At 43.6% G+C, this 26,399-nt stretch overlaps 1 protein-coding gene across 1 annotated transcript in view; it reads left to right on the forward strand.

Annotated features, from left to right (window-relative positions):
• Nucleotides 1-21,983, forward strand: part of LOC139456425 (probable ATP-dependent RNA helicase DHX37) — a 60,211-nt gene extending 38,228 nt beyond the window's left edge. The window contains exons 13-29 of the mRNA XM_071238131.1: nt 1,424-1,526; nt 2,056-2,136; nt 2,476-2,583; nt 3,200-3,324; nt 3,536-3,632; nt 7,553-7,618; nt 8,232-8,310; nt 8,954-9,141; nt 9,580-9,642; nt 10,750-10,906; nt 11,133-11,253; nt 11,694-11,757; nt 13,593-13,707; nt 13,993-14,130; nt 15,422-15,590; nt 17,968-18,065; nt 21,861-21,983. Coding sequence (XP_071094232.1) covers nt 1,424-1,526; nt 2,056-2,136; nt 2,476-2,583; nt 3,200-3,324; nt 3,536-3,632; nt 7,553-7,618; nt 8,232-8,310; nt 8,954-9,141; nt 9,580-9,642; nt 10,750-10,906; nt 11,133-11,253; nt 11,694-11,757; nt 13,593-13,707; nt 13,993-14,130; nt 15,422-15,590; nt 17,968-18,065; nt 21,861-21,943 — 1,855 coding nt within the window. The 3' untranslated portion in view covers nt 21,944-21,983. The remainder of the gene's footprint in view (nt 1-1,423; nt 1,527-2,055; nt 2,137-2,475; nt 2,584-3,199; nt 3,325-3,535; nt 3,633-7,552; nt 7,619-8,231; nt 8,311-8,953; nt 9,142-9,579; nt 9,643-10,749; nt 10,907-11,132; nt 11,254-11,693; nt 11,758-13,592; nt 13,708-13,992; nt 14,131-15,421; nt 15,591-17,967; nt 18,066-21,860) is intronic.
• The last annotated feature ends 4,416 nt before the right edge of the window (nt 21,984-26,399 follow it).

Consider the following 26,399-nt stretch of genomic DNA (forward strand, 5'->3'; position numbering starts at 1 on the left):
TAAGGTATCTGTGCAGGATATTGCTCGTTTCATGTCTCACTTGCGAGAGACCCGGAAACTCTCCGGGGGTTCCATTGCCAACTATGTCTCGTCCGTGGGTACCAGTCTCTCCAAAAAGCCGGTGATACGGGGTATTATCAAGGGTTTCAAACAGCACGATCTTAAGAAGGGCCGCCTTCGTGCACCCGCCTGGGATCTTTCCCTAGTGTTGCAATCACTTACGGAAGCTCTGTATAAACCCTTGCATAGTGCTTCGTTCCGGCATGTGACTTGGAAAACAGCATTTCTCATCTCCTTTGCCACGGCGGCACGTGTATCTGAAATTCATGCACTCGATGTCGCCAAGGTACGATTCGATAGGGTGCAACTCTGATGCAATCTATCTAAATGTATCAGTTACTGCAGACAGGGAAACACCACTGGAATGCAATCTAAATGTATCAGTTACTGCAGACAGGGAAACACCACTGTGATACAATCTAAATGTATCAGTTACTGCAGACAGGGAAACACCACTGTGATGCAATCTAAATGTATCAGTTACTGCAGACAGGGAAACACCACTGGGATACAATCTAAATATATCAGTTACTGCAGACAGGGAAACACCACTGTGATACAATCTAAATGTATCTGTTACTGCAGACAGGGAAACACCACTGGGATACAATCTAAATGTTTCTGTTACTGCAGACAGGGAAACACCACTGTGATACAATCTAAATGTATCAGTTACTGCAGACAGGGAAACACCACTGGGATACAATCTAAATGTATCTGTTACTGCAGACAGGGAAACACCACTGGGATGCAATCTTAATGTATCAGTTACTGCAGACAGGGAAACACCACTGTGATACAATCTAAATGTATCAGTTACTTCAGACAGGCTTGTTTTATGGGGCTACAGTGGCCAAATAGCTTGGTATCCGGAATAAGAGGATGGATAGTAGGCAGATGACTAGTCAACGAGAGGAGATCATTATAACCCTAGACAGATTTAGTGTGTATAAACTGGAATCTCGATCAGTTCAGCTGATCATCCCCCAAACGGCGGTGAGGCAGTCTTGCTTGTCAGGCTGAAGACTCTGGGTCCCCACATGGGTACAATGTGTGAAGCATACTCTTAGTTCCCCCAGCTGTCATTTTTCTGGAATATTGCATAAAGTGGAGTAAGGCCCTCATTCCTCGCTGCACGTTATCATGGTGAATGATTCATTCGAACAGTTGGGGGGAAAGCATTATGGTTTGCTAATATCAGTTTCTCAATCTAGCTACCTTAATTATTATTTGGAAATGTTTATGATGATAAAACAGACTATTCCCTGTAGTGTTAGTGGTGCATCAGAATGTGTTGAATGGACAGAATAAAGGTAATGTGTAAAGTGTCTGGGTCTGTATGGTGTGCTGTGTGTTGTGTCAGCTACCCGGTTGTGCCAAGGGATGAGGAGACAGACGTGGACTATGGAGAGCCTGACTCCGATGTGGACGTTGGACTGGAGGACATAGAGGATCTTTCAGACCAGGTCAGTCACCTGCTGGTCATCATATCTAGTCTCTTTGATGTATACCAGAAATGACAGTAGTCAACCTTCCTATGTTTATAAGAGCTGGTTAAGTGTTGCTTTGGCATCAGTCTCCCTTCTGCTTATCATGACTATGACAACTGTTAAGTGATTTTAGTGTACTTACTCTGTACCTACTTGGTGTAGAGCTCATTAAAACCGATTCACCTTGAAGGGTACTTTGTGTCTACATTACCATAAATATTATTCCAAAAGTTAAGAGGCCATGAGTCGGTGATGATGGGGAGGACATGCTAGTGATTTACAGAGAAGCCTGTGTTGGGGTTATGGGAAAAGTGGTCATATTTTCATAAATATCCTGACCTGTACCTGTCCAGATGAAGAGTATGGTGGGGTGGTGGACACATTCTTCAGTTACAAAAGTCCACCTCCTTCTCCATGCGTGTGCCACAAAGGCAAGTGAGATGTTGTGGTTCCTGGTTCCTGGTTCCTGGTTCCAACTTCACGTTGGTATATATTTGTATTCCAGGAAACTGGTGCCGGCAGCTCTTCTGACCCCATGTACGTTCTGCCGCTGTACTCCCTTCTCTCAAGTGACAAGCAGGTCAAGGTAAGGAGGTCAAGGTCACAACATTGGAAGGGCTCTATAAGTGGCATGTGGGGATTCCAGTTGTAAGAGTATACTGATGATTAGTATGAGATGGTTCTTACCCGTGATCTGGCTGCTTGTGTGTCCTCATGCACCATGGTTGGTCTGACGTAGGAACATAAATGTACCCACAATCATAGGTGCAACGCCGCACAGAGACGTATGATGAGACAACTGGGCCATCCTTGACTTGGGGGTACTTGAAAGATTACCTGAGGAATAGAAAGTATTAAATATTGTTTATGGGGGGCTACTTACATAAAGTTTGACAATGTTACAATAAAAGTACCTGTCTCTTAGGTGTTTGAGCCTCCCCCAGAAGGATGTCGGCTGTGTGTGGTCGCCACCAATGTTGCCGAGACGTCGCTCACCATCCCCAACATCAAGTATGTCGTGGATACAGGAAAGGTAGGGAGGTTTGATGACCATGCATCATCAGTTCTTCAGTGTATTAAAGCTTTATTCTATTACTGTAAGTACTCTTGGAGGTGTGTCTGATTATGGCTGGGTTATGAACATGTTGTGAATACCTACATGTCTGTTCAACCAAGGTGTATTTTGTGTGAAAAGAATATTTATGTGTTTATCATTCTGACCGAATATTCTTTCTCATATTTTCCTAAAAGCTCTCATTGTCTGGTGTAGTATTAATGACAACTTAATATCTTTGGTGTAGTGCAGTCACACCACTGACATAACATTAGGGCCAAGATAGCTTTGTGTAGTGCTTAGATGTCTTTGTTAAGCCAAACCCCAGACATTTGTACAGATAATAGGCTTTGTGAAACAGGACCCCAGGCAGACTTAACCCTAGATGTCTTTGTGTGACAGGGCCGTGGACAATCTAGGCCCTAAAATGTATTTGTGTGACAGGGCCGTGGACAATCTAGGCCCTAAGATGTCTTTGTGTGACAGGTCCGTGGACAATCTAGGCCCTAAGATGTCTTTGTTTGACAGGGCTGTGGACAATCTAGGCCCTCAGATGCCTTAATAATAACAGTTTGTTTGTAAATGTTCTTTTCAGACAAAAACCAAGTTTTATGACAAGGTTACTGGTGTTTCGACTTTTCGGGTCACATGGGCATCTAAGGCTGCAGCCAATCAGAGAGCAGGTCGTGCTGGGCGTGTGGGTGCCGGTCATTGCTATAGGTACAGTGTGATAGAGCTTCTCAAACAGTGGCAGTAGGGTTCCCTTGAAGCCCTGTTGTTGGTAGTCATTTGTGTTTAGTCACTGACAAGCAGAGTTTATATTGTATTCTCACTTAGTATGGTAAATGTTACTAAGACATGTTATTTTATGTATGGATTATTCCACTGTATGTGAAGCAGTCAAGACATGAAGTGTTTACCTTCCTTTCAGATTATATTCCTCTGCAGTCTTCAATGATGATTTTGAGAAATTTGCTCCTCCAGAAATTTCTCGGCGTCCAGTTGATGATCTTATTCTACAAATGAAGGTACGTTTTGTCAGGTGGTTTAGGAACCAGATGAAATTGTTCATGGTATGCATGATGCCTGCAAGAATCTACCTTGGCCTGCAGGAATCTACCTTGGCCTGCATGAATCTACCTTGGCCTGCAGGAGTCTACCTTGGCCTGCAGGAGTCTACCTTGGCCTGCATGAATCTACCTTGGCATGCAGGAGTCTACCTTGGCCTGCAGGAGTCTACCTTGGCCTGCAGGAGTCTACCTTGGCCTTCATGAATCTACCTTGGCATGCAGGAGTCTAGACACCTTGGTCGGCAGGAGTCTACCTTGGTCTGCAGTGGCATGCAGGAGTCTACCTTGGTCTGCAGGAGTCTACCTTGGCCTGCAAGAGTCTACCTTGGTCTACAGGAGTCTACCTTGGTCTGCATGAATCTACCTTGGCCTGCAGGAGTCTACCTTGGCCTGCAGGAGTCTGTCTACCTTGGCCTGCAGTGGTCTGTGGGAGTCTGTCTACCTTGGCCTGCATGAATCTACCTTGGCCTGCAAGAGTCTACCTTGGCCTGCAGGAGTCTACCTTGGCCTGCATGAATCTACCTTGGCCTGCAGGAGTCTACCTTGGCCTGCATGAATCTACCTTGGCATGCAGGAGTCTACCTTGGCCTGCAGGAGTCTACCTTGGCCTGCAGTGGTCTGTGGGAGTCTGTCTACCTTGGTCTGCATGAATCTACCTTGGCCTGCAAGAGTCTACCTTGGCCTGCAGGAGTCTACCTTGGCCTGCATGAATCTACCTTGGCATGCAGGAGTCTACCTTTTCCTGCATGAATCTACCTTGGCATGCAGGAGTCTACCTTGGCCTGCAGGAGTCTACCTTGGTCTGCAGGAGTCTACCTTGGCCTGCAAGAGTCTACCTTGGTCTACAGGAGTCTACCTTGATCTGCAGTGGCCTGCAGGAGTCTACCTTGGTCTGCATGAATCTACCTTGGTCTGCAGGAGTCTACCTTGGCCTGCAGGAGTCTACCTTGGTCTGCAGTGGCCTGCAGGAGTCTACCTTGGTCTGCAGGAGTCTACCTTGGCCTGCAGGAGTCTACCTTGGCCTTCATGAATCTACCTTGGTCTGCAAGAATCTACCTTGGTCTGCAGTGGCATGCAGGAGTCTACCTTGGCCTGCAGGAGTCTACCTTGGTCTGCAGGAGTCTACCTTGGCCTGCAAGAGTCTACCTTGGCCTGCAAGAGTCTACCTTGGCCTACAAGAGTCAACCTTGGTCTGCATGAATCTACCTTGGTCTGCAGGAGTCTACCTTGGTCTGCAAGAGTCTACCTTGGCATGCAGGAGTCTACCTTGGTCTGCAGGAGTCTACCTTGGTCTGCATGAATCTACCTTGGTCTGCAAGAGTCTACCTTGGTCTGCAGTGGCCTGCAGGAGTCTACCTTGGTTTGCATGAATCTACCTTGGCCTGCAGGAGTGTACCTTGGCCTGCAGGAGTCTACCTTGGTCTGCAGTGGCCTGCAGGAGTCTACCTTGGTCTGCAGGAGTCTACCTTGGCCTTCATGAATCTATCTTGGTCTGCAAGAGTCTACCTTGGTCTGCAGTGGCATGCAGGAGTCTACCTTGGCCTGCAGGAGTCTACCTTGGCCTGCAAGAGTCTACCTTGGCCTGCAAGAGTCTACCTTGGCCTGCATGAATCTACCTTGGTCTGCAGGAGTCTACCTTGGTCTGCAAGAGTCTACCTTGGCATGCAGGAGTCTACCTTGGTCTGCAGGAGTCTACCTTGGTCTGCATGAATCTACCTTGGTCTGCAAGAGTCTACCTTGGCCTGCACTGGTCTGCATGAGTCTACCTTGGCCTGCACTGGTCAGCATGAGTCTACCTTGGCCTGCACTTGTCAGCATGAGTCTACCTTGGTCTGCAAGTGTCTACCTTGGTCTGCAGGTGTCTACCTTGGTCTGCATGAATCTACCTTGGCCTGCAAGAGTCTACCTTGGCCTGCAGGAGTCTACCTTGGTCTGCAGGAATCTACCTGCATGATTGGTGCGGCAGACTCTTAGTTATACATGAAATGGGGGTCCTAGGACAACCACTGTACCAAGAGCATATAAAATACAAAGTTCCTTTATTACTTACCGTTGCCTTATGTTTTTTACAGATGGGGAATTTACTTGCTTGAATCAAAACTTAAAGCTTGAGTGAAGACCATCTAACATGGGCTGCTGGAATATTAATTGTATATAATAGAAATTTCACATAAAAGTAACTGAAAATAAATGTTCTGTTTTACCTTACCTGATGCTTCACAGTGCTTAAGCATCCCTACCTTATACAAATAGACAGTACTGGAACGAAGAGACACAAGTTATCCACCTTGGCCCCTACTCCCTCATATTCCTCTCTGCCCTACGGACAGACACGGTTTGGAACAGAGTTTCTACTTACCTTGTTTTGTCAAGCCTGTGTTTTTGTTTGACAATCGTTCCTCCCTTTGCACTCTCATGTCAATTACAGACTTTAATTCTTACAGAAAGGCTCTTCTTCATCGCCAGAAACAACTTGCTCACAGGGAGAAGATACCTGGTCCTTAGCCTCTGTTACCGACCTCTTCCCCTCCCTCTGCCGCCGACGGTTCTTTCGGGTCCTCTTCCCCAATCTACTCCATCTGTTACGCTTGATTTTTCTAATCCTACTTCCGTTCATGCCTTTTGTGAGCAACTCCTTCAGCATTGTCCAACGGCCTGGATGTTAGTGGCTCTCGCGACTTGACATTCCCGCACTTCGTCGGATACTTCATCCCGCCGTTCCCTTGGTTCCTGTCGACATTCTCACAGTCCTGATGACATCCCCAATGCTTTTGGCAAGTGCCATCGTCAGCTATCCGCCGGACAGTGTTGCCATGTTTTGCTGGACCTTCACCAGCGATATGCCCTGCGGATAGGCCTGTTTAGCTTGTGGATCATCTCCCTTGTGCCTCGCCTGGGCAAGGCGCTTGCCCCAGGTGGGACACCTAGTTTTGGAGTCTGGAGACGTTCTCCTCCCCCGGGACCAGTTGTTTGCTGATGTGGCCAGCTTGTTAGACACTGCCTCTCTGATCCTCCCTGTTCAACCATCTATTCAAGTCCTTTTGAAACTGCCAGTCCTTGTGGACTGGCAACTCTGAAAATTACCAGTCCATCATTCTGTTCCAAGAGGGCTTGACCTATGTCCTTTCCCCTTGCTTGCCGTTCCGGGAGCCGCTACTATGCTGTCGCCTGCTGGGTTTCTTGCCAGACGGTTTTATTGTGCTTCTTTAGCATGCCAGGTGCTTCTGATAAGTCCGCCTCCCATGTCAGTCAAATAAAGCACTGTGTAGCGTCAGGTAAGGTAAAACATGAGCATTTCTGATTAAATGCAATGTTTTTATACTTACCTGATGCCACTACTATAGGCCCACCCGAACTCTGTCCTCCTCTGCCGCCTTACCGTTTGTCTCTTTATTCCAGTACTGTCTGTTTGTATAAGATGGGGAAGCTAAAGCACTGTGTAGCATCAGGTAAGTATAAAAACATTGCATTTAATCAGAAATGGTCTGTTTGTTCCAAGGCAGCCATTCTGAAAAAATGTAACATATTTGGTGTTTTCTTTTTTTCTGGCACTCACATATGTTCTGTTTTTTGCAATATTATAATTTTGGCCATGCTTTGACCTTTGTGTTTTGACCATGCTTTTAAATTCTATCTTAATGAATATTTGGCTGTGTAAACTTCTTGTCGGACACTGCCAGACTGAGGAGACAGAACTGTAGCATGTAGGATTCTTCTCATGATGACATCATGTTTTGTTCAAATCATGCAGATTTATCAGTTTTTGGTCCTTAGTTTATGCAGAATATATATGAATACATTTTGCGCCCGCTGAAACCCTGTACATCACATGCTTTGACTATTTGTGAAATTATTGCTGTTGACACTTCTCATTCCAGGATATGAACATCGACAGGGTGGCCAACTTTCCCTTCCCTACTCCACCCGATGTGGAACAAATAAAGGTCAGGGTCAATAAAGCCATGTAGAAGTTTTCCATGTAATATGAGGCATACAACTATATGCTCATCTTAATACAGGCTTCAGGAAGTTATTTAACGCTATTAGAGTCAAGTATATCTTATTAAGGCCATAATAATTTCATTACCAGATTTTCCTCCTATCCTGCCTCACAACCAAACATGCTGCCATGTATGATGGTATTGTCCTCAGGTACCTACAGGCGGATACAATCCTTATGTGTGTTCCTTGAAGAAATACAGCATATACATGTTCCTACATTCATACATCATTTGAATCATTTCTGAAACCAGTTAATGGACACATATTCCTTATTTTATTTATAAGCAAAAAATATTATGAAAAATCAAATGCCTACAGACTCTCTTAAAAAAAGAAAATGTTATGCATATCTGATAACTAATGTATTATGGTCTAACAACTAGCAGCTTGTGAGTACTTTCATTTTACCCTTGTGGGTATTCCATGGTCCTGGTCCAGTCCTGGTCATGGCTCATCCTCTGTTATCCAGTGTATTACATCTCCATTGTTTCATGCTAAATACCATGAATAGTATTACTTGCTAGTTTTATATAGTTTGGTTATGTTGATCACCAGGCTGGTGAGAAATTGTTGATCTCCCTTGGGGCACTAACATCTCCGCAGCAACCCAAGTCCTACAGAGACATGAACAAAGGTATGATGGTCGTTTACTTCCTGAAAGGTGGACACTGTACATGCTCAGTGAAAGTAACCCTGTCACTGCTCTTAACTATTTCCCCTCTCATACTGCTTGACTGATGAGGCTGACATTCAGCATGCAGGTTTCCTCTTACGATGACATCTTATCTTTTTCAGATCAGTCTGATTATGGTGTATGTTGTTTTAAGAACATATTAAAAACTCAAATCTTGTTCTTAAGAGACACTGAGCACAAAGCTTATAGTTTGGCTCTAATTTATACAAATATATCTTCCCATATAAATTGACTGTAAATGTTTATTATCTCCCTTGGTGTGCAACAGGAATTTATCCCCTTTGACAGACTTTAGGGTTTTAGCAACATCAATCTATTACTTTCTGTTGTATCTAATCATCTAATCTGCAGATATGCACATGGTCATAAGCCAGTGTTTGCATCATCTGAAATGTTATTTATTCTGTATATTTATCTGATCTCAAAGGCTTATGAATTAATGAGCAAAGAATAGACATGTTCACAAGCTGAACCCAGTAAGCTGAAGTTTGAATGACTTAAACACGAGACAGAAGTGTAAACACTTAATCTGAAGTGTGTCAAACAATGTACTGAACTACTTAAAGTGTATTTGGTTGTCCAGGAACCCCATCCAAGATAACGCCTGTAGGACGAGCTATGGCGTGTTTCCCCGTGTCGCCTCGGTACAGCAAGATGCTCTCCCTAGGACACCAGCACAACCTGCTTCCCTATGTCATCACCATTGTGTCTGCCCTCTCAGTCGACCAGGTCTTCACGGAAATACAGCCTCCCTCGTCTACGGACACACAGGTGAGATGCAACAGACAAATCTAAATCAGTAATATCTTCAGGACGCCTGACTTCAGGATACAATGACTGAATGTCACAGGAATATGTCAGCTTCATCCTCTTCTTGTCACCCATAGGAAGCATGCTACATGCTCCTTATGAGGCTGTTTGCAAGGGAGAAGCATATGTGCCCTGTTGGACTTACGCTAAATAAAGTTGTGTGCCTTAACCATGTGAGGATCTGCTGCTTATGTGTGGCAGTCACAGATGTGCCCTGATTATTGCCCTGTCAGCACAAGAGCTGTGCTCGTTTGTTGTGCCAAAGTGGTAGGCATTCATGACTTGCATTAAATATCTATCAGAAATACTGTTTAGAACCCAACTCCATCACTCACTTCAACTGGATATACCCTCAATATGAGGTGACATGATTTGGCCTGAATGACTTGATTTCCACAGAAGGAGGACATGAAGCAGAGGCTATCACGGACGATGCAGATCAAGAAGATGTGGGCCGGGGAGGTGAGTGGCAGAATGGCTTTGGGAGGAGGAATATTACGTAGTGATAAAAGGGATGATTGATGGCAAGTATATTTGGCATAAGGTTTAAAATTGATGTTAAGTGAGCTATGAGGCTGGAGGAGATATTGAGGGTTGAGATATTGAGGATTGAGGGTGAAGGAGATATTGAGAGTGGAGATATTGAGCATGGAGGAAATATAGAGTGTTGAGGAGGGCATGCTATTGAGGGAAGGGCGTGATCTTGAGGGGATCGGGGAGTTATTGAGGGAAGGGTGTGATCTTGAGGGGATTGAGGAGATATTGAGGGAAGGGTGTGATCTTGAGGGGATCGGGGAGATATTGAGGGAAGGACTCGATATTTAGGGGATCGGGGAGATATTGAGGGAAAGACGTGATATTGAGGGGATTGGGGAGATATTGAGGGAAGGGCGTGATCTTGAGGGGATTGGGGAGATATTGAGGGAAGGACGTGATATTGAGGGGATCGGGGAGATATTGAGGGAAAGACGTGATATTGAGGGGATTGGGGAGATATTGAGGGAAGGGCGTGATCTTGAGGGGATTGGGGAGATATTGAGGGAAGGACGTGATATTGAGGGGATTGGGGAGATATTGAGGGAAGGACGTGATATTGAGGGGATTGGGGAGATATTGAGGGGAGGGTGTGATCTTGAGGGGATTGGGGAGATATTGAGGGAAGGGTGTGATCTTGAGGGGTTTGGGGAGATATTGAGGGGATCAGGGAGATATTGAGGGAAGGACGTGATATTGAGGGGATCGGAGAGATATTGAGGGAAGGGCGTGATCTTGAGGGGATCGGGGAGATATTGAGGGAAGGGCATGATATTGAGAGTGGGAGATATGGAAACTGGATGATTAAAGTATTAAAGGAGAAATGTTATTGTAAAAGAAGAAATGGTTTAAATATTTAGGATATCGTCTTTAGTAAGAAAGATTTTGTTTGGTCATATTTATTCTTATAATATGTTTAAAAGCCCCACAGTATGTCGTCTAAAGTGACATATTGCTTATAACCCATGTTTTCCTTATCTTTATATCATGCTGTAAGTGGATGCCAAGTTTGATGCCTTTTGATGACTGTTTCAGGGTAACTCCTTGTTGCTAGGCGACCTGATGATCCTTTTGAAGGCTGTGGGGTCCTGTGAGTATGAGGGCTTCTCTCCAGACTTCTGTTACAAGTTCGGGATCCGCTTCAAGGCCATGAAGGAGATCAGAAAGCTACGGGCGCAACTCACAAATGCAGGTGTGTACTTTCAAAATATAGGTTAGTTAGAAATATAACTCAATAAGTCACATAACATCCCGAAAATCTTTTGGATCATGTATGGCTGTGAGTGATGTCTGTTTGGTACGCCAGGATCTGCTGGTCATTAGTTAGTTACAACAGGTAAATGGTTGTCAGGACATGACTGGACCCTCCTTTTGACTCTTACCTTTCTATATGTTAAATAACATGAATTTTCTTTCAGTCAATGGAGTTATTCCAGAGGCTGACCTGTGTGTTGACCCCAAGTTGACCCCTCCCACTGACCTCCAGGCAAAGCTACTACGCCAGATTGTATTGTCAGGACTTGCTGACCACGTGGCTAGGTAATTCACAGAGGGCTTATCAACATCATGGCAGTGGACAACATTAGCCAATAATGGGGAAAGCCTGTTGAGAAGGCTGCTGCTTGATGACCTTTGGGAAAATTCCTATTAACCATACTATTAAGACCCATGAAGATCAGGGGTAAAAAAGGTCTTCAGCAACCCATTCTTGCCGTAAAAGGTGACTATGCTTGTTGTAAGAGGCGACTAACGAAACAGGTGGTCAGACTCGCTGACTTGGTTGATGCATGTCATCGATCCAAATTGTGTGGATTGATGCTCATGATATCAATCACTGGATTGTCTGGTCCAACCAACCAACCAACAAACAAAACCAACCAACCAACCAACCGTACTCAAAATATTTCGGAAATGACATACAAGATCCATATTTTATCTTTTCCTTTAAGTTTGTTTCATTCCATTCTGCTGTGTTTCAGACGAGCCCCCGCACCACCCCCAGGGGCCACAGACGATGAGAAGAAGCTGAAGCATGCATACTATGTGAGTGACTCCAATTCTGGTTACAGCTGACTACATGGACTCACCTACAAAGTCATGGTTACAATCATACACATACATGTATTGCTCACTCACTTGTCCCAGGCAGTGAGGTGGCCCCCTGGTTTAGTCATTCACCCATCAGGTTACATCAACCAATAGTGTGGTAACACAAATAATGGATGTATAGCCATTGTCCAATGGCAATACATCAAACACAAGTCAAATTATCAATAGTTAACATTGATGGTTACTTTCAATTATGTCAAAATACATAATTCACTGAAAAATATACTGATGGTTGTTAAGTTGTACATTCATGTTCCACGCCAGTCACCTCTATCATCTTCATCCAGGAGGCGTGTGGGTTTGAAGCCTACTTCCGGTTTCCCCCACCGTGATATTGCTGGAATATTGCTAAAAACAGCGTAAAACCATACTCACTCACTCACTCATCCCAGTTGTTATTGCTCGGGTATGCAGACTAACATCAAGATGGCAGTTTATGGATTTCATAAAACCAGTGCCATAGAAACCACTAGTCCAATAGGAATCTGCCACACTTCATGCAACATTGTTTTCATTACAGAGGTCAACAACATTCATTACACATTTCTACAACACTGCTTCCTGTCCCTTCATTACACAGCTCTACAACACTGCTTCCTGTCTCTTCATTACACAGCTCTACAAAAACTGCTTCCTCTCCCTTCATTACACATTTCTACAACACTGCTTCCTGTCCCTTCATTACACAGATCTACAACACTGCTTCCTGTCTCTTCATTACACAGCTCTACAACACTGCTTCCTGTCCCTTCATTACACAGATCTACAACACTGCTTCCTGTCTCTTCATTACACAGCTCTACAACACTGCTTCCTGTCCCTTCATTACACAGATCTACAACACTGCTTCCTCTCCCTTCATTACACAACTCTACAACACTGCTTCCTCTCCCTTCATTACACATTTCTACAACACTGCTTCCTAACCCTTCATTACACAGCTCTACAACACTGCTTCCTGTCTCTTCATTACACAGCTCTACAACACTGCTTCCTGTCCCTTCATTACACAGATCTACAACACTGCTTCCTGTCCCTTCATTACACATTTCTACAACACTGCTTCCTGTCCCTTCATTACACAGGTCTACAGCACTGCTTCCTGTCCCTTTTTTACACAGCTCTACAACACTGCTTCCTGTCCCTCCATTTCACAACTCTACAACACTGCTTCCTGTCCCTCCATCACAGGACCAGTATATTTGTCTTGTGAACCTGCATATTTGTCTTGTGGACCAGTATATTTGTCTTGTGGACCAGTATTTTTGTCTTGTGGATCTGTATTTTTGTCTTGTGGAACAGTATACTTGTCTTGTGGACCAGTATATTTGTCTTGTGAACCTGTATATTAGTCTTGTGGACCACTATATTTGTCTTGTGGACCAGTATATTTGTCTTGTGGACCAGTGTATTTGACTTGTGGACCTGTATATTTGTCTTGTGGACAAGTATATTTGTCTTGTGGACCAGTATGTTTGTCTTGTGGACCAGTATATTTGTCTTGTGGACCAGTATGTTTGACTTGGGGACCTGTATATTTGTCTTGTGGACCAGTATATTTGTCTTGTGGACCAGTATATTTGTCTTGTGGACCTGCATATTTTTCTTGTGGACCTGTATATTTGTCTTGTGGACCAGTATATTTACCTTTGTTTAATTGTGATGATAGGGGACTTTATTATTTGAGTTGATACATGTTATCAGCCCTAATGAAGTGGGTAGTTGCTCATACTAAATGACAAGCAAAGCAATGTGCCTGTATGTTTCAGTGCATGGAGCTAGAGGATCCAGTCTATATCCATCCAACGTCCGTCCTCTTCAAGCAGCGCCCCGAGTTCATCGTCTACCAGCACATTCATGAAACCTCCAGAATTTACATGAAGGGTGAATCTTAATCTCAAAACATTACTCAGTGTATTTATATCCTTTCAACATCCAAACCCTGGTGAATGTTTTGCAGCCATCAAATTGCCAATTTCATTTTGCACGAGCTGTATTTTCCAGCCCCCTAGTGATGATCAGTTGTTAAAATCTCAGACAACAAATGTGATGGATGTGTCATTTAGGCTTTTAATAAAACAAGATTTGTTTCAGTACAGTGATTCCACTTCAACCATGCTCAATATGTTTCAATGGTCCCCAACATTCAATGACTGTGTACCTGTGCAGGTGTGGTGACAGTTGAGGCTGAGTGGCTGCCTGTGTTCGCCCCCTCCTACTGTGTGTTCTCCAAGCCCCAGGAGGACCCTCCACCCCACTACAACGCTGCGTTGGGGGAGGTCTTCTGTCACATGACAAGCAGCTATGGTAAGCTGACCAACATGACACTAAAGAGTATCTGTTTGTACATGTGTATAAGTAAATAAATTGTGTTTTGTTTGCTTGGGCAATGATTTGTCAGGTTTTGCTGTTGCATGTGGCAGTGTTGAATATATACAAACACAACTTGGGATTGGGATGGGATGGGGATGTGTGTAAGATGAGATAGACTGTATTATCCCATCGGACATTTGTCTTGCAACATAAGAATCTCATGGGGGAATTAACAAAAACATGATTAATACAATACGTAAAAGACATGTGTCACAGAGTATTTCATAACATTTTATACAGGCAGGTATACATGTCCCTTCTGGACTGGAACAAAGGTGGGCCCCATGGTCAATTTTTCCCTCAAGATATGGGCCTTTCAGAAAACCTGATAGGCCAATTGCTGATATCATATCATGATACATAATTTCCAAATGCCAGTCATGGAAAATGTGAGGTGCATGGTTGAATACATGACACTTTTTTATGGATAACAACTTATATTCTTGTAACTTGTTAAGTTTTGGAGGTCCTCACTTGACAGACAAACTTGTGACAGATCAATTGGCACTGATCTGATGTCTGATGATTGAATGATGACAGCTTAGCCAGGTTTGATTTAATGCAGTATGTGTTAGTACATGATTTGGAGTTGGAACTAGGTTTCAATCAGAACAAACTCACACCCACTTGCACAAAGCCATCTTGGCACCAAGTCAGTGTTGAGGGAAGTGAGTGACAGGTGGGCCCTGATCTGCACTACTTTGAAAACAGTATTTCATTTGCATCATGGTGTGTCAGCTTCATGTGGGAGGAAAGCCCTAAACATAGGTCCTGTATGTTGACCACTTTGGTGAAACCAAAACGGGCATTGTGCACATGATCAGGAAAATGTGGGAATCCAACCAATGATGACAGGATCCTAGCACACCAAGGGATGCAACTCAACACTGCTTATTCAAGAGTTGACTAAGTCAGTCAAAGTAACTTGGCTGATCGAAACATTGTTTGCTCTTACTGTCAACCACTGGTTTGTGTGATGATGACTTTATTATGAATGTGTTTCCAGGTTGTTGCGATATGGTGTATGTGTACATAAACTACAGATTATCTGTCCCTTGAAGTCAAAACTGGAACCACCATTGGGTAATCTGACTGGGTAATCTGTTTCCTTGCAGCTCATTGCTTACTCTCTAACTATTTTCAGCATGTGTGGTAAGTGGATCATGTTGTGACGGAAGCCCTCTATGACTCATCCAGACTAACCTGTCTCTCTGTTGGTCCACAGGTCGAGTCACCTGGCCAGTGCCGGCTGTGCCGCTACCTTACCCTGTGGGCCTTGATCGCTACAAGTGGTTTGCCCGCTTCCTGTTGGAGGGTCAGGTGGTGCCGATGTTCAAGCAGTTCATCCCCACACTGCTGTCCACACCCTCTACCATGGTGAAGTCCTGGGCCAGGTCAGGATACAATGGAATTGCGTGTTCTATATTTGATCCCACTTGCCCCTTGTTATCATGATGCCTTTCAGATGACATTATTCAAGTGGGAGATGCAGCTCAGCAGAAATGGTGTTCTGATGTCCTTGTGGGGATTCCTCTCCTATGAAATGTCCCAACAAGGTGCTTTCGACCCGGGGGTTGCCTGACTCAGCCTTGACTTATTTACAAGCCACTAACTCATCCTACCACCCAATAACTGACTCTAGCATCCACTAACTCACACTAACCAGTCACTTACTCTACCACCCACTAACTCACTCTACCCCCCACTAACTCATTCAACCACCAACCACTTTACCACCCACTAACTGACTCTAGCACCCACTAACTCATCCTACCATCCACTAACTGATTCTACCACCCACTAACTAACTATACCACCCATCAACTCACTCTACTAGCCACTAACTCACTCTACCACCCACTTACTGACTCTAGCGTACACTAACTCTCTCTACCACTAACTCTCTCTATGAACAGCTAACTCACTCTACCACCCACCACTCTACCACCCACTAACTCACTCTACCATGCACCACTCTACCACCCACTAACTCACTCTACCATGCACCACTCTACCACCCAATAATTCACTCTACCACCCACTAACTCACTCTAGCATCCACTAACTCACCCTAACCACTAACTCACTCTACCACCCACTCACTCACTCTAGCGTCCACTAACTAACTCTACCACCCATTAACTCACTCTACCACCCACTAACTGACTCTAGCATCCACTAACTCACCCTAACCACTAACTCATTCTGCCACCCACTAACTGACTCTAGCATCCACTAACTCACTCTACCACCCACTAACTCATCCTACCACCCACTAACTCACTCTCCCACCCACTAACTCACTCTAGCATACACTTACTCTCTCTACCACCACCTAACTCTCTCTACCACCCACTAACTGACTCTATCACCCACTAACTCTCTCTAACACCCACCACTCTAACACCCACCAACTAACACCCACCAACTCACTCTACCACCCACTAACTCACTCTACCACCCACTAACTCTCTCTACACCCCACCACTCTACCACCCACTAACTCTCTCTACCACCCACTAACTGACTCTATCACCCACTAACTCTCTCTAACACCCACCACTCTAACACCCACCAACTAACACCCACCAACTCACTCTACCACCCACTAACTCACTCTACCACCCACTAACTCTCTCTACACCCCACCACTCTACCACCCACTAACTCTCTCTACCACCCACTAACTGACTCTAGCATCCACTAACTCACTCTACCATGCACTAACTCACTCTACCACCCACTAACTCACCCTACTACCCACTAACTCACTCTAGCCTCCTCTAACTCACTCTACCGATCACTAATTCACCTTACCACCCACTAACTCTCTCTACCACCTGGCCACTAACTCTCTCTATGAACAACTAACTCTCTCTAACACCCACCACTCTAACACCCACCAACTAACACCCACCAACTCACTCTACCACCCACTAACTCACTCTAACACCCACTAACTCACTCTAACACCCACTCACTCTCTCTACACCCCACCACTCTACCACCCACTAACTCTCTCCACCACCCACCACTCTATTACCCGCTAACTCACTCTCCCACCCACTAACTCACTCTAGCATACACTTACTCTCTCTACCACCACCTAACTCTCTCTGCCACCCACTAACTGACCACTCACCCACTCACACTCTCTACACCCACTCACACTCTCTACACCCCACCACTCTACCATCCACTAACTCTCTCTACCACCCACTAACTGACTCTAGCATCCACTAACTCACTCTACCATGCACTAACTCACTCTACCACCCACTAACTCACCCTACTACCCACTAACTCACTCTAGCCTCCTCTAACTCACTCTACCGATCACTAACTCACCTTACCACCCACTAACTCTCTCTACCACCCGGCCTACCACTCTAACACCCACTAACTCACTCTACCACCCACTAACTCTCTCTACCACCCACCACTCTAACACCCACTAACTCACTCTACCACCCACTAACTCTCTCTACCACCCACCACTCTAACACCCACTAACTCTCTGTAGCATCCACTAACTCTCTCAACCACCCACCACTCTAACACCCACTAACTCACTCTACCACCCACTAACTCTCTCTACCACCCACCACTCTAACACCCACTAACTCTCTGTAGCATCCACTAACTCTCTCTACCACCCACCACTCTAACACCCACTAACTCTCTGTAGCATCCACTAACTCTGCACTTGTTCATCCCTCAAAACTATATCAATAGCATAAACATGAAGCCATCATTGTGTGTTGCATGTAGACTGCAGCCAAGGACGGAGACGCTGCTGACTGCCCTGGTGGAGGAGAATGTGGACTGCCTGGCTGTTCTCTCTACTGTCTGGAGAAACAAGCCCAACTGTAAGTCAAGTTGGCCTTTGATGCGTTTTGTCTGGAATGTGGCTACAGGTGCAAGGTCAAATTTTGTTTATAGTTTGTTTTATTATTTATTTCAGGTCCTATTTGATGTAGGACCTGTATTATCCCGACTTGAGCACAATCATGTCATGTCAAAGTGACAAGACTGTCTGTAGAAACAATTAATGTAATTGTTGTCCCGATGCATGCTTCTAGGTTCCAGTGATACGGTAAACACCTTCCATCTCCTTCAGGACGTGTAGTAACTGAATTCCTGCTCTGTTTGTTACAAATGTTACAATGTATACACTTAAAAAAGTAGGTGATACTCGGAAACAACTTTCCAAAATTGTAAGAGATGTCAGTTTCTAGTAATAGTTATATGATAATAATGAACGCATTGGGAACACATTTCAACAAGTGAAGTGAAGTATGACAGTAAATGTTGTAACTTCCAACAACCTTGAAAGAAAATAGTGGAGAAAAAGTCGACCTACACACCTTGCCAATGGGACAACACAGGTGTCAGTCTGTGGTTCCCACAGTACTGTCCTTGCGCAATATGGAGTGAGGTTCAGTCAGCCATAGTGATGCCACCCCACACAAAAAACTGATCCACTGCCTAACTGTCAGGAGGCCTGACCTTGACATTCATTTCACCAGACACGACCAGGCCTTTTGAAGATGTGCAAAGTGAATTGGGACTTATCGGAAAAACATGACACGTGACCGTCAATGATTACCCCAGTTTCGACCTTGCATACACCATTGGTGTTTGTTGGCAATATAATGTTTTGTATGGGGCGTCACAACACGTAGACGTCGAGCATGGAGATGAGCTGCATTCACACAGTTCTTATCGTTTGACTCGTAACTTGTACTCCAGTAGCAGCAATTTGAATTATCATTTAAGCTCCATTTGGTAGAACCTGGTTTCAGATCAATAGATTTTGGTTTTGTTGGTACCTGTTCCATAGTCTGCTAATCACAGACTGTGATACATTGAACATTTTGGCCACTGCATGCTGACTTCTGCCAGTTTCCAGCATGCCAATAGCACGCATCAATGCTGGTGCATACACAAACAAGGAATATTATCAAGTAAGCCATGACTGAATGATAACCGGAGTCAATACAATTGACAGAAATAATGGTCCACAGACATAAATTGACCTTCCTTGAAAGTGTCAAAATCGGATTGACACCCTAGGCAGGTGTGTGGCACGTGCAAACTGTAGGATGTGTTTGGTTGCTAAGTTTTCCATATATAAATGTTCTTGCAAAGGATGTTCGTCGTCATCACTTATCTTTCTTCTACTATTTTTGAAAAGTATATATCATTCTAGGTGATATTGATTATTACTACAGTTAGTCAGGTCACCTGTTATCACTACCCAATCCACTTGTGTCCACCTGAGTGTGGGGACAGCAGTAGGACCTGGACTCCATGCAGACCTATATGCTTATACAACTATAGACCTATACAACTATAGACCTGTACAACTATAGACCTATACAACTATAGATCTATACAACTATAGACCTTTACAACTATAGACCTGTACAACTATAGACCTATACAACCATAGACCTGTACAACTATAGACCTATTCAACTATAGACCTATACAACTATAGACCTATACAACTATAGACCTATACAACTATAGACCTATACAACTAAAGATCTATACAACTATAGACCTTTACAACTATAGACCTGTACAACTATAGACCTATACAACCATAGACCTGTACAACTATAGATCTATACAACTATAGACCTTTACAACTATAGACCTGTACAACTATAGATCTATACAACTATAGACCTTTACAACTATAGACCTGTACAACTATAGACCTATACAACTATAGACCTGTACAACTATAGACCTATACAACTATAGACCTATACAACTATAGACCTTTACAACTATAGACCTGTACAACTATAGACCTATACAACCATAGACCTGTACAACTATAGACCTATACAACTATAGACCTATACAACTATAGACCTATACAACTATAGACCTGTACAACTATAGACCTATACAACTATAGACCTATGCAACTATAGACCTGTACAACTATGGACCTATACAGCTATAGACCTATGCAACTCTAGACCTGTACAACTATAGACCTATACAACTATACAACTATATACCTGTACAACTAAAAAACTATAGACCTATGCAACTCTAGACCTATGCAACTATAGACCTGTACAACTATGGACCTATACAGCTATAGACCTATGCAACTCTAGACCTGTACAACTATAGACCTATACAACTATACAACTATAGACCTGTACAACTATACAACTATAGGCCTATGCAACTATAGACCTGTACAACTATAGACCTATACAACTATAGACCTGTACAACTATAGACCTATACAACTATAGATCTATACAACTATAGACCTGTACAACTATAGACCTGTACAACTATAGACCTATGCAACTATAGACCTGTATAACTATAGACCTGTACAACTATAGACCTATACAACTATAGACCTATAAAACTATAGACCTATGCAACAATAGACCTATACAACTATGGACCTATACAACTATAGACCTATAAAACTATAGACCTATGCAACTATGGACCTATGTAACTATACACATATGCAACTATAGACCTATACAACTATAGACCTGTACAACTATAGATCTGTACAACTAAAGACCTATACAACTATAGACCTGCACAACTATAGACCTGTACAACTATAGACCTATACAACTATACACCCGTACAACTAAAGACCCATACAACTATAGACCTGTACAACTATAGACCTATACAACTATAGACCTGCACAACTATAGACCTGTACAACTGTAGACCTATACAACTATACACCCGTACAACTAAAGACCCATACAACTATAGACCTGTACAACTAAAGACCCATACAACTATAGACCTGTACAACTATAGACCTGTACAACTGTAGACCTGTACAACTAAAGACCCATACAACTATAGACCTGTACAACTATAGACCTGTACAACTATAGACCTGTACAACTATAGACCTGTACAACTAAAGACCCATACAACTATAGACCTGTACAACTATAGACCTGTACAACTATAGACCTGTACAACTGTAGACCTGTACAACTATAGACCTGTACAACTATAGACCTGTACAACTATAGACCTGTACAACTAAAGACCCATACAACTATAGACCTGTACAACTATAGACCTGTACAACTATAGACCTGTACAACTGTAGACCTGTACAACTATAGACCTGTACAACTATAGACCCATACAACTATAGACCTATACAACTATAGACCTGTACAACTATAGACCTGTACAACTGTAGACCTGTACATCCATAGACTGATACAACTATAGACCTTTAGACCTATACAACTATAGACCTATGCAACTATAGACCTATACAACTACAGACCTGTACAACTATAGACCTGTACAACTGTAGACCTGTACATCCATAGACTGATACAACTATAGACCTTTACAACTATAGGCCTATGCAACTATGGACCTATACAACTATAGACCTGTACAACTATAGACCTGTACAACTGTACAGCCAAAGACCGATACAACTATAGACTTATAGACCTATGCAACTATATACCTATAAAATTATAGGCCTATGCAACTATAGAATTATAGACCTGTACAACTATAGACCTACTGCCATAGACCTATACAACTATATGTACACATGCATACAAGGTGCTGTGATGCTCACTTGTTGATGGGTGTATTCATGTGGAATGTTTCAGATCTATTGAAGGCCTACCTCGACTGGCTACCTGAGTCACTGCATCAAACGGTCAAGTTAAAATGGCCACCTCTTGTGTCGTGAGATGTTTATGTGGTGTGCTGAAGAGAGTTTACAGAAAATCTTGTAAATAACATGTATCATGTAAATTGTATTTTGTAAATAAAACATGATTATTGGATGCTTTGTGTTTTGTCTGCTGTCCATCATGGCACTAAATTATATAAACTGAGATATGACTGAGACTGGACCAGACAATCCAGTCATATGAGCAATGATCCTTGTTTCAGGTGAAGACTGACACACAACCAACCGTGTTGTGCCCATGGGGCTTTGCCAAGGTGCTAGATGTCTCTTGGTTTTTCAGGCACCATAAGCTAACTAATATTGGGAAAATAATTTGATAAGAAAACTCTCAATACTTCATGAACATGCGTTGAATCATACTACATGTACACAGAAATTGCTCAAATGTGATTACTGACATCATACATTAGTTGATTGTATCCCTCACCAAATACTTGTGTGTTAAACGTAAATTCTTGTCCTCCTCGCACGTAATAAACTGTGATAAGGATAGTCATCCATGTTTGTTAAACAGGACCGCCTCAGTGGTCTAGTGGTAGAGCGTCTGCCCAGACAGCAGAAGGTCAGGGGTTCAATCCCCGGCCAGGTCATGCCAAAAGACGTTAAAAGATGGTACTTCTTGTCATCCTGCATAGCGATTGACATTAAGGGGCTAAAACAAGAACTGATCAGTATGCTCTAAGTGGGGTATTCATGTTAAACTGCAGCATGGTATGTCAGTGGGCTATCACTATAAAATCAGCATTAGTCGTGACCAGCACAAGCAGCCACACACATACACCTCGCTATGTAAGTGCAATAATACACCCCATTTCACCTGGCATCACCTCACCCCATGACAAGGCCATTCCACAACAGTTATAACAAATGTGATCATGTACAGAGTTTAATGTATTATATCAACAGGACATAAACAATAGAGATGCTTCCTACTTAATTGTAAATGGTATATATAAAAAACAGCACAGACAGTCACATGTATGCATGTCTCTCTTCATACCATTGGTCGCAACGGTGTCCTCAATGGTGGCCTGGCAAGCAGTATTTTCAATGTTGACAAGTTTTCTTTCCCCCAGTTACCGTACAGTTTGACTTTGCTGTGGGAAATAACTGTTTTGAATATTGTAGCTTCAGTCAATACTATACTGCTTTGTGGACATTCCGGCCCGTCTTCAGACACAGTCAATTGTAATAGTATTTGAATTCAGTTGTAAATACTATAGAATCGTTGATACTCGTATGTCTTTCCACACAAAGATAAGAACTGATTATTCGTTTGTGCCTCCCTTTCACAAAAAGGTATGTGACAACTTACATCCATTTTTTTAATATTCTGACAACGTGTAGATAAATGGCTTAGCTGCTAGTAGTGGGTTTCTTTGCTTAAATTGACCATCACTTGAATATTTCTAAAACCGTTGTAACCATTTGCTGTTAGCATTGCTCATGTTCCCACTGCCAACAGCCAACAGCCGCTTCCGTCGGTTCCTCGGTACCATGTAAGTGTATTTTGAAGTTTGGCGGTAAACACCTGCGACTACCTTCGCTGTTGGTTTTCCTTCAACAATAAACTGACACGTCCTGGTATAACTGAAATACTGTTCGCAGTGGCTTGCAAACCCAACTTCTTTGCTGCCTGAGTCTCCTGCGCATGCACAAGGCGGAGACCTGACTTATTTCCAGTGTATGCCAGCTGTTTTCTTGTGACTTTTATATAGCACATTATTGTCACACTGGTTAATCTGTATCTGCATTTCACGTTTACAAGTCACTAGTTGTGTCTTGTTTAAGGTCACGTAGATTTTGGAACTGATCACACCAGTAGTTTAGCGGTGGCATATTCTAGGACCAAAATGGTCTCTCCATCGTTGTCAACGCCAGCTCCTGCAGGGTAGGTCGGCAATACAAGATCACTTGGGATGCACATACCTCCTGGTGGAAATGCAGAGATTTAGGTGCCAAGACCTTGCAAATTCTGTGGTTGGTTCAGAAGAGTGCGCAGACTTCTGCCAAGAGCATTCCAGACGTGTCGATGGGATTGAGCTCGGGAGACCTTGACGGCCAGTCCATGACGTTGACTCCCGCATTCTGAAGGAAATTCCTTTTCATTGCTGTGTGGGGTCTGGCATTGTCGTGTTGGAAGATGAAACCGGGTCTATGTGCTGCCATAAAAGGCAGAAGTTCTGGTGCCAGTACCTGGTCGCGGTAAGCAGCAGTGTTGAGGTTGCCACGGATGAGAAGAAGCCTGGAACGTGCATTGGCACAGAAAGCACCCCAAACCATGACACTTCCGCCTCGAAATCTGTCATCTTCCTGTACACAACACTGGGCGTAACGTTCATGACGGCGCCTCACACCCTCACCCTACCATCAGCAAATCGAAGATTAAATCGGGTATCATCACTGTAGACGACTTGATTCCAATTCCTCTGAGTCCATCGTAAGTGTCGCTGTGCCCACAATTGACGTTGACGTCTGTGTAATTGAGTCAGAATCGGCCCGCAGTATGGCCGTCGTTCTTGAAGGTGAGCAGTTCTCAGACGGTTTCGAACAGTTTGCGCACTAAGTCTACCCCTAAACAGTTCATTTCTGGTTGATGTAGCCGTCAAAAATTGGTTACGGAGGTGACATAAGACAATCTGACGATCCTCTGCATGTGACGTCACACGTGGTCGACCTGGCCGAGGGCGATCAGCGGTGGTACCCGTTTGCTGTAGACGCGTCTGTAAATCATAAACAGTCCGTCGACTACAACCCATCGTCCTTGCGACTTCAGCTACGGACGTTCCCGTCTGCAACATGCAGATGGCACGTTCACGTTGCACATTTGAAAGGCGTGGCATGACAAATGGCCGTAAATATTTTTGTTTTTTTGTGTTTTTCTCTTTTGTTAATGACTGCTAACAAGTATGGCTGAAAATACGTACGGTATTATGGCCACGTGACCAGTTGCACGTGAAAAAACATTTTTGCCACTATAGTGCTATGCACATGATTTTGATCGATTCACCTGCACAAAAACGGGTGTTATCTGAAGACAATACGTGGCCATTACTGTTTAAATACACAATAAGGGCCCACAATGATAACTGGTCGAAATGTTAAAGTTTTAGGATTGTGAAGTTTTTAATTTGGTTCAGTATATGTGACATTGTAAAATGTCTTCAAATTATTGAGGCATCTGGTCCAGACAGAATAAGTCATAACCTATAACAGCATTAGTATTGTTTAATGTTTATTGTTCAATCATTCAGTGGCTTTCAATGCATATCCAACAGAATGGAAAAGAGCGCATGTTGTGCAATTGTATAAGAAAGGCGACCATTCAGTTGTGACAAATTCCAGACCAATATCATTCATTGGTTGTATTGGTAAAGTGTTTGAGAGAGTTGTGTTTAAGCATCTTTATAACCATTTTCATGACAATAAATTGTTATATAAATACCAGTCGGGCTTTCAAAAAGTCCATTCCACTGTCCATCAATTAATTGAATACTAAACTGGGCGGCAAAAGAAAGTATAGGTCAAGTTCCATGATCGATAAAAAAATAAGAAGAGGTTTTGTTGTGAATTATAATATAATCTAGGGAGGGGTAACAAATGATTGATCAACCACAGTTTGAATGAAATTGTGCCATCACAGGTAATGTAAGCTGAAGGTAAATAAGAAATTTCATTTTCAAAAGTTGTCTGAAATGTCACCAAATAATTGTCAGACACACTACAAGTTCATTGTCGACACAGTTGCCTTCAATAGCGTGTATGACCTCCAGCTGCCTCAATGAATGCTGTGATACGCCGCCTCATCGATGACGTCAGTCTTCTGATGACGTGGACTGGAATCCGTTGCCACTTGTCTCTGCTGTAATCCTTGTCTGTTGGCGGGAGGCTGATGGCGTGATCTAATCTGTCTGTCAAGATGGTCCCACAGATGTTCAATAGGATTCATATCGGGCGAGTGGGCAGGCCAGGGCAAAACGTCAACGTTCTGCTGGTTTAGAAAGTTCCGAGTCAATCTTGCAGTATGGGGCCTTGCATTGTCGTGTTGAAACAATGTTGGTTTTGTAAGAACGGAAGCACAACTGGCTGCAACACTTGGTCTCTGTACTGCACAGCGCTCAGGTTTCCCTGTATAATCACAAATCAGTCTTCTGATCTCCACAAATACCGCCCCACACACCATGACACCTCCCCCGCCGAATGGATGGACCTCTCGAATACACACCGGAGCCAAACGTTCCCCTCTGCGTCGATAAACTCGTTCTCTGCCGTCATTTCGAAACAAGTTAAACCGACTTTCATCAGTTAACAGCACTCGACGCCAATTTCTCACTTGCCAGCGTCGAACCTGCCTCGCTCATCGCAGTCTCAGGCGTCGATGTTGAGCAATCAGTACCATTCCACGGAAAGGACGATACGCTCGGATTCCATCTCTCTCTCTCTCTCTCTCTCT

The sequence above is a fragment of the Haliotis cracherodii genome, unplaced genomic scaffold, assembly GCF_022045235.1.
Source record: "Haliotis cracherodii isolate W230 unplaced genomic scaffold, xgHalCrac1.p SCAF_11, whole genome shotgun sequence".
Taxonomy (NCBI): domain Eukaryota; kingdom Metazoa; phylum Mollusca; class Gastropoda; order Lepetellida; family Haliotidae; genus Haliotis; species Haliotis cracherodii.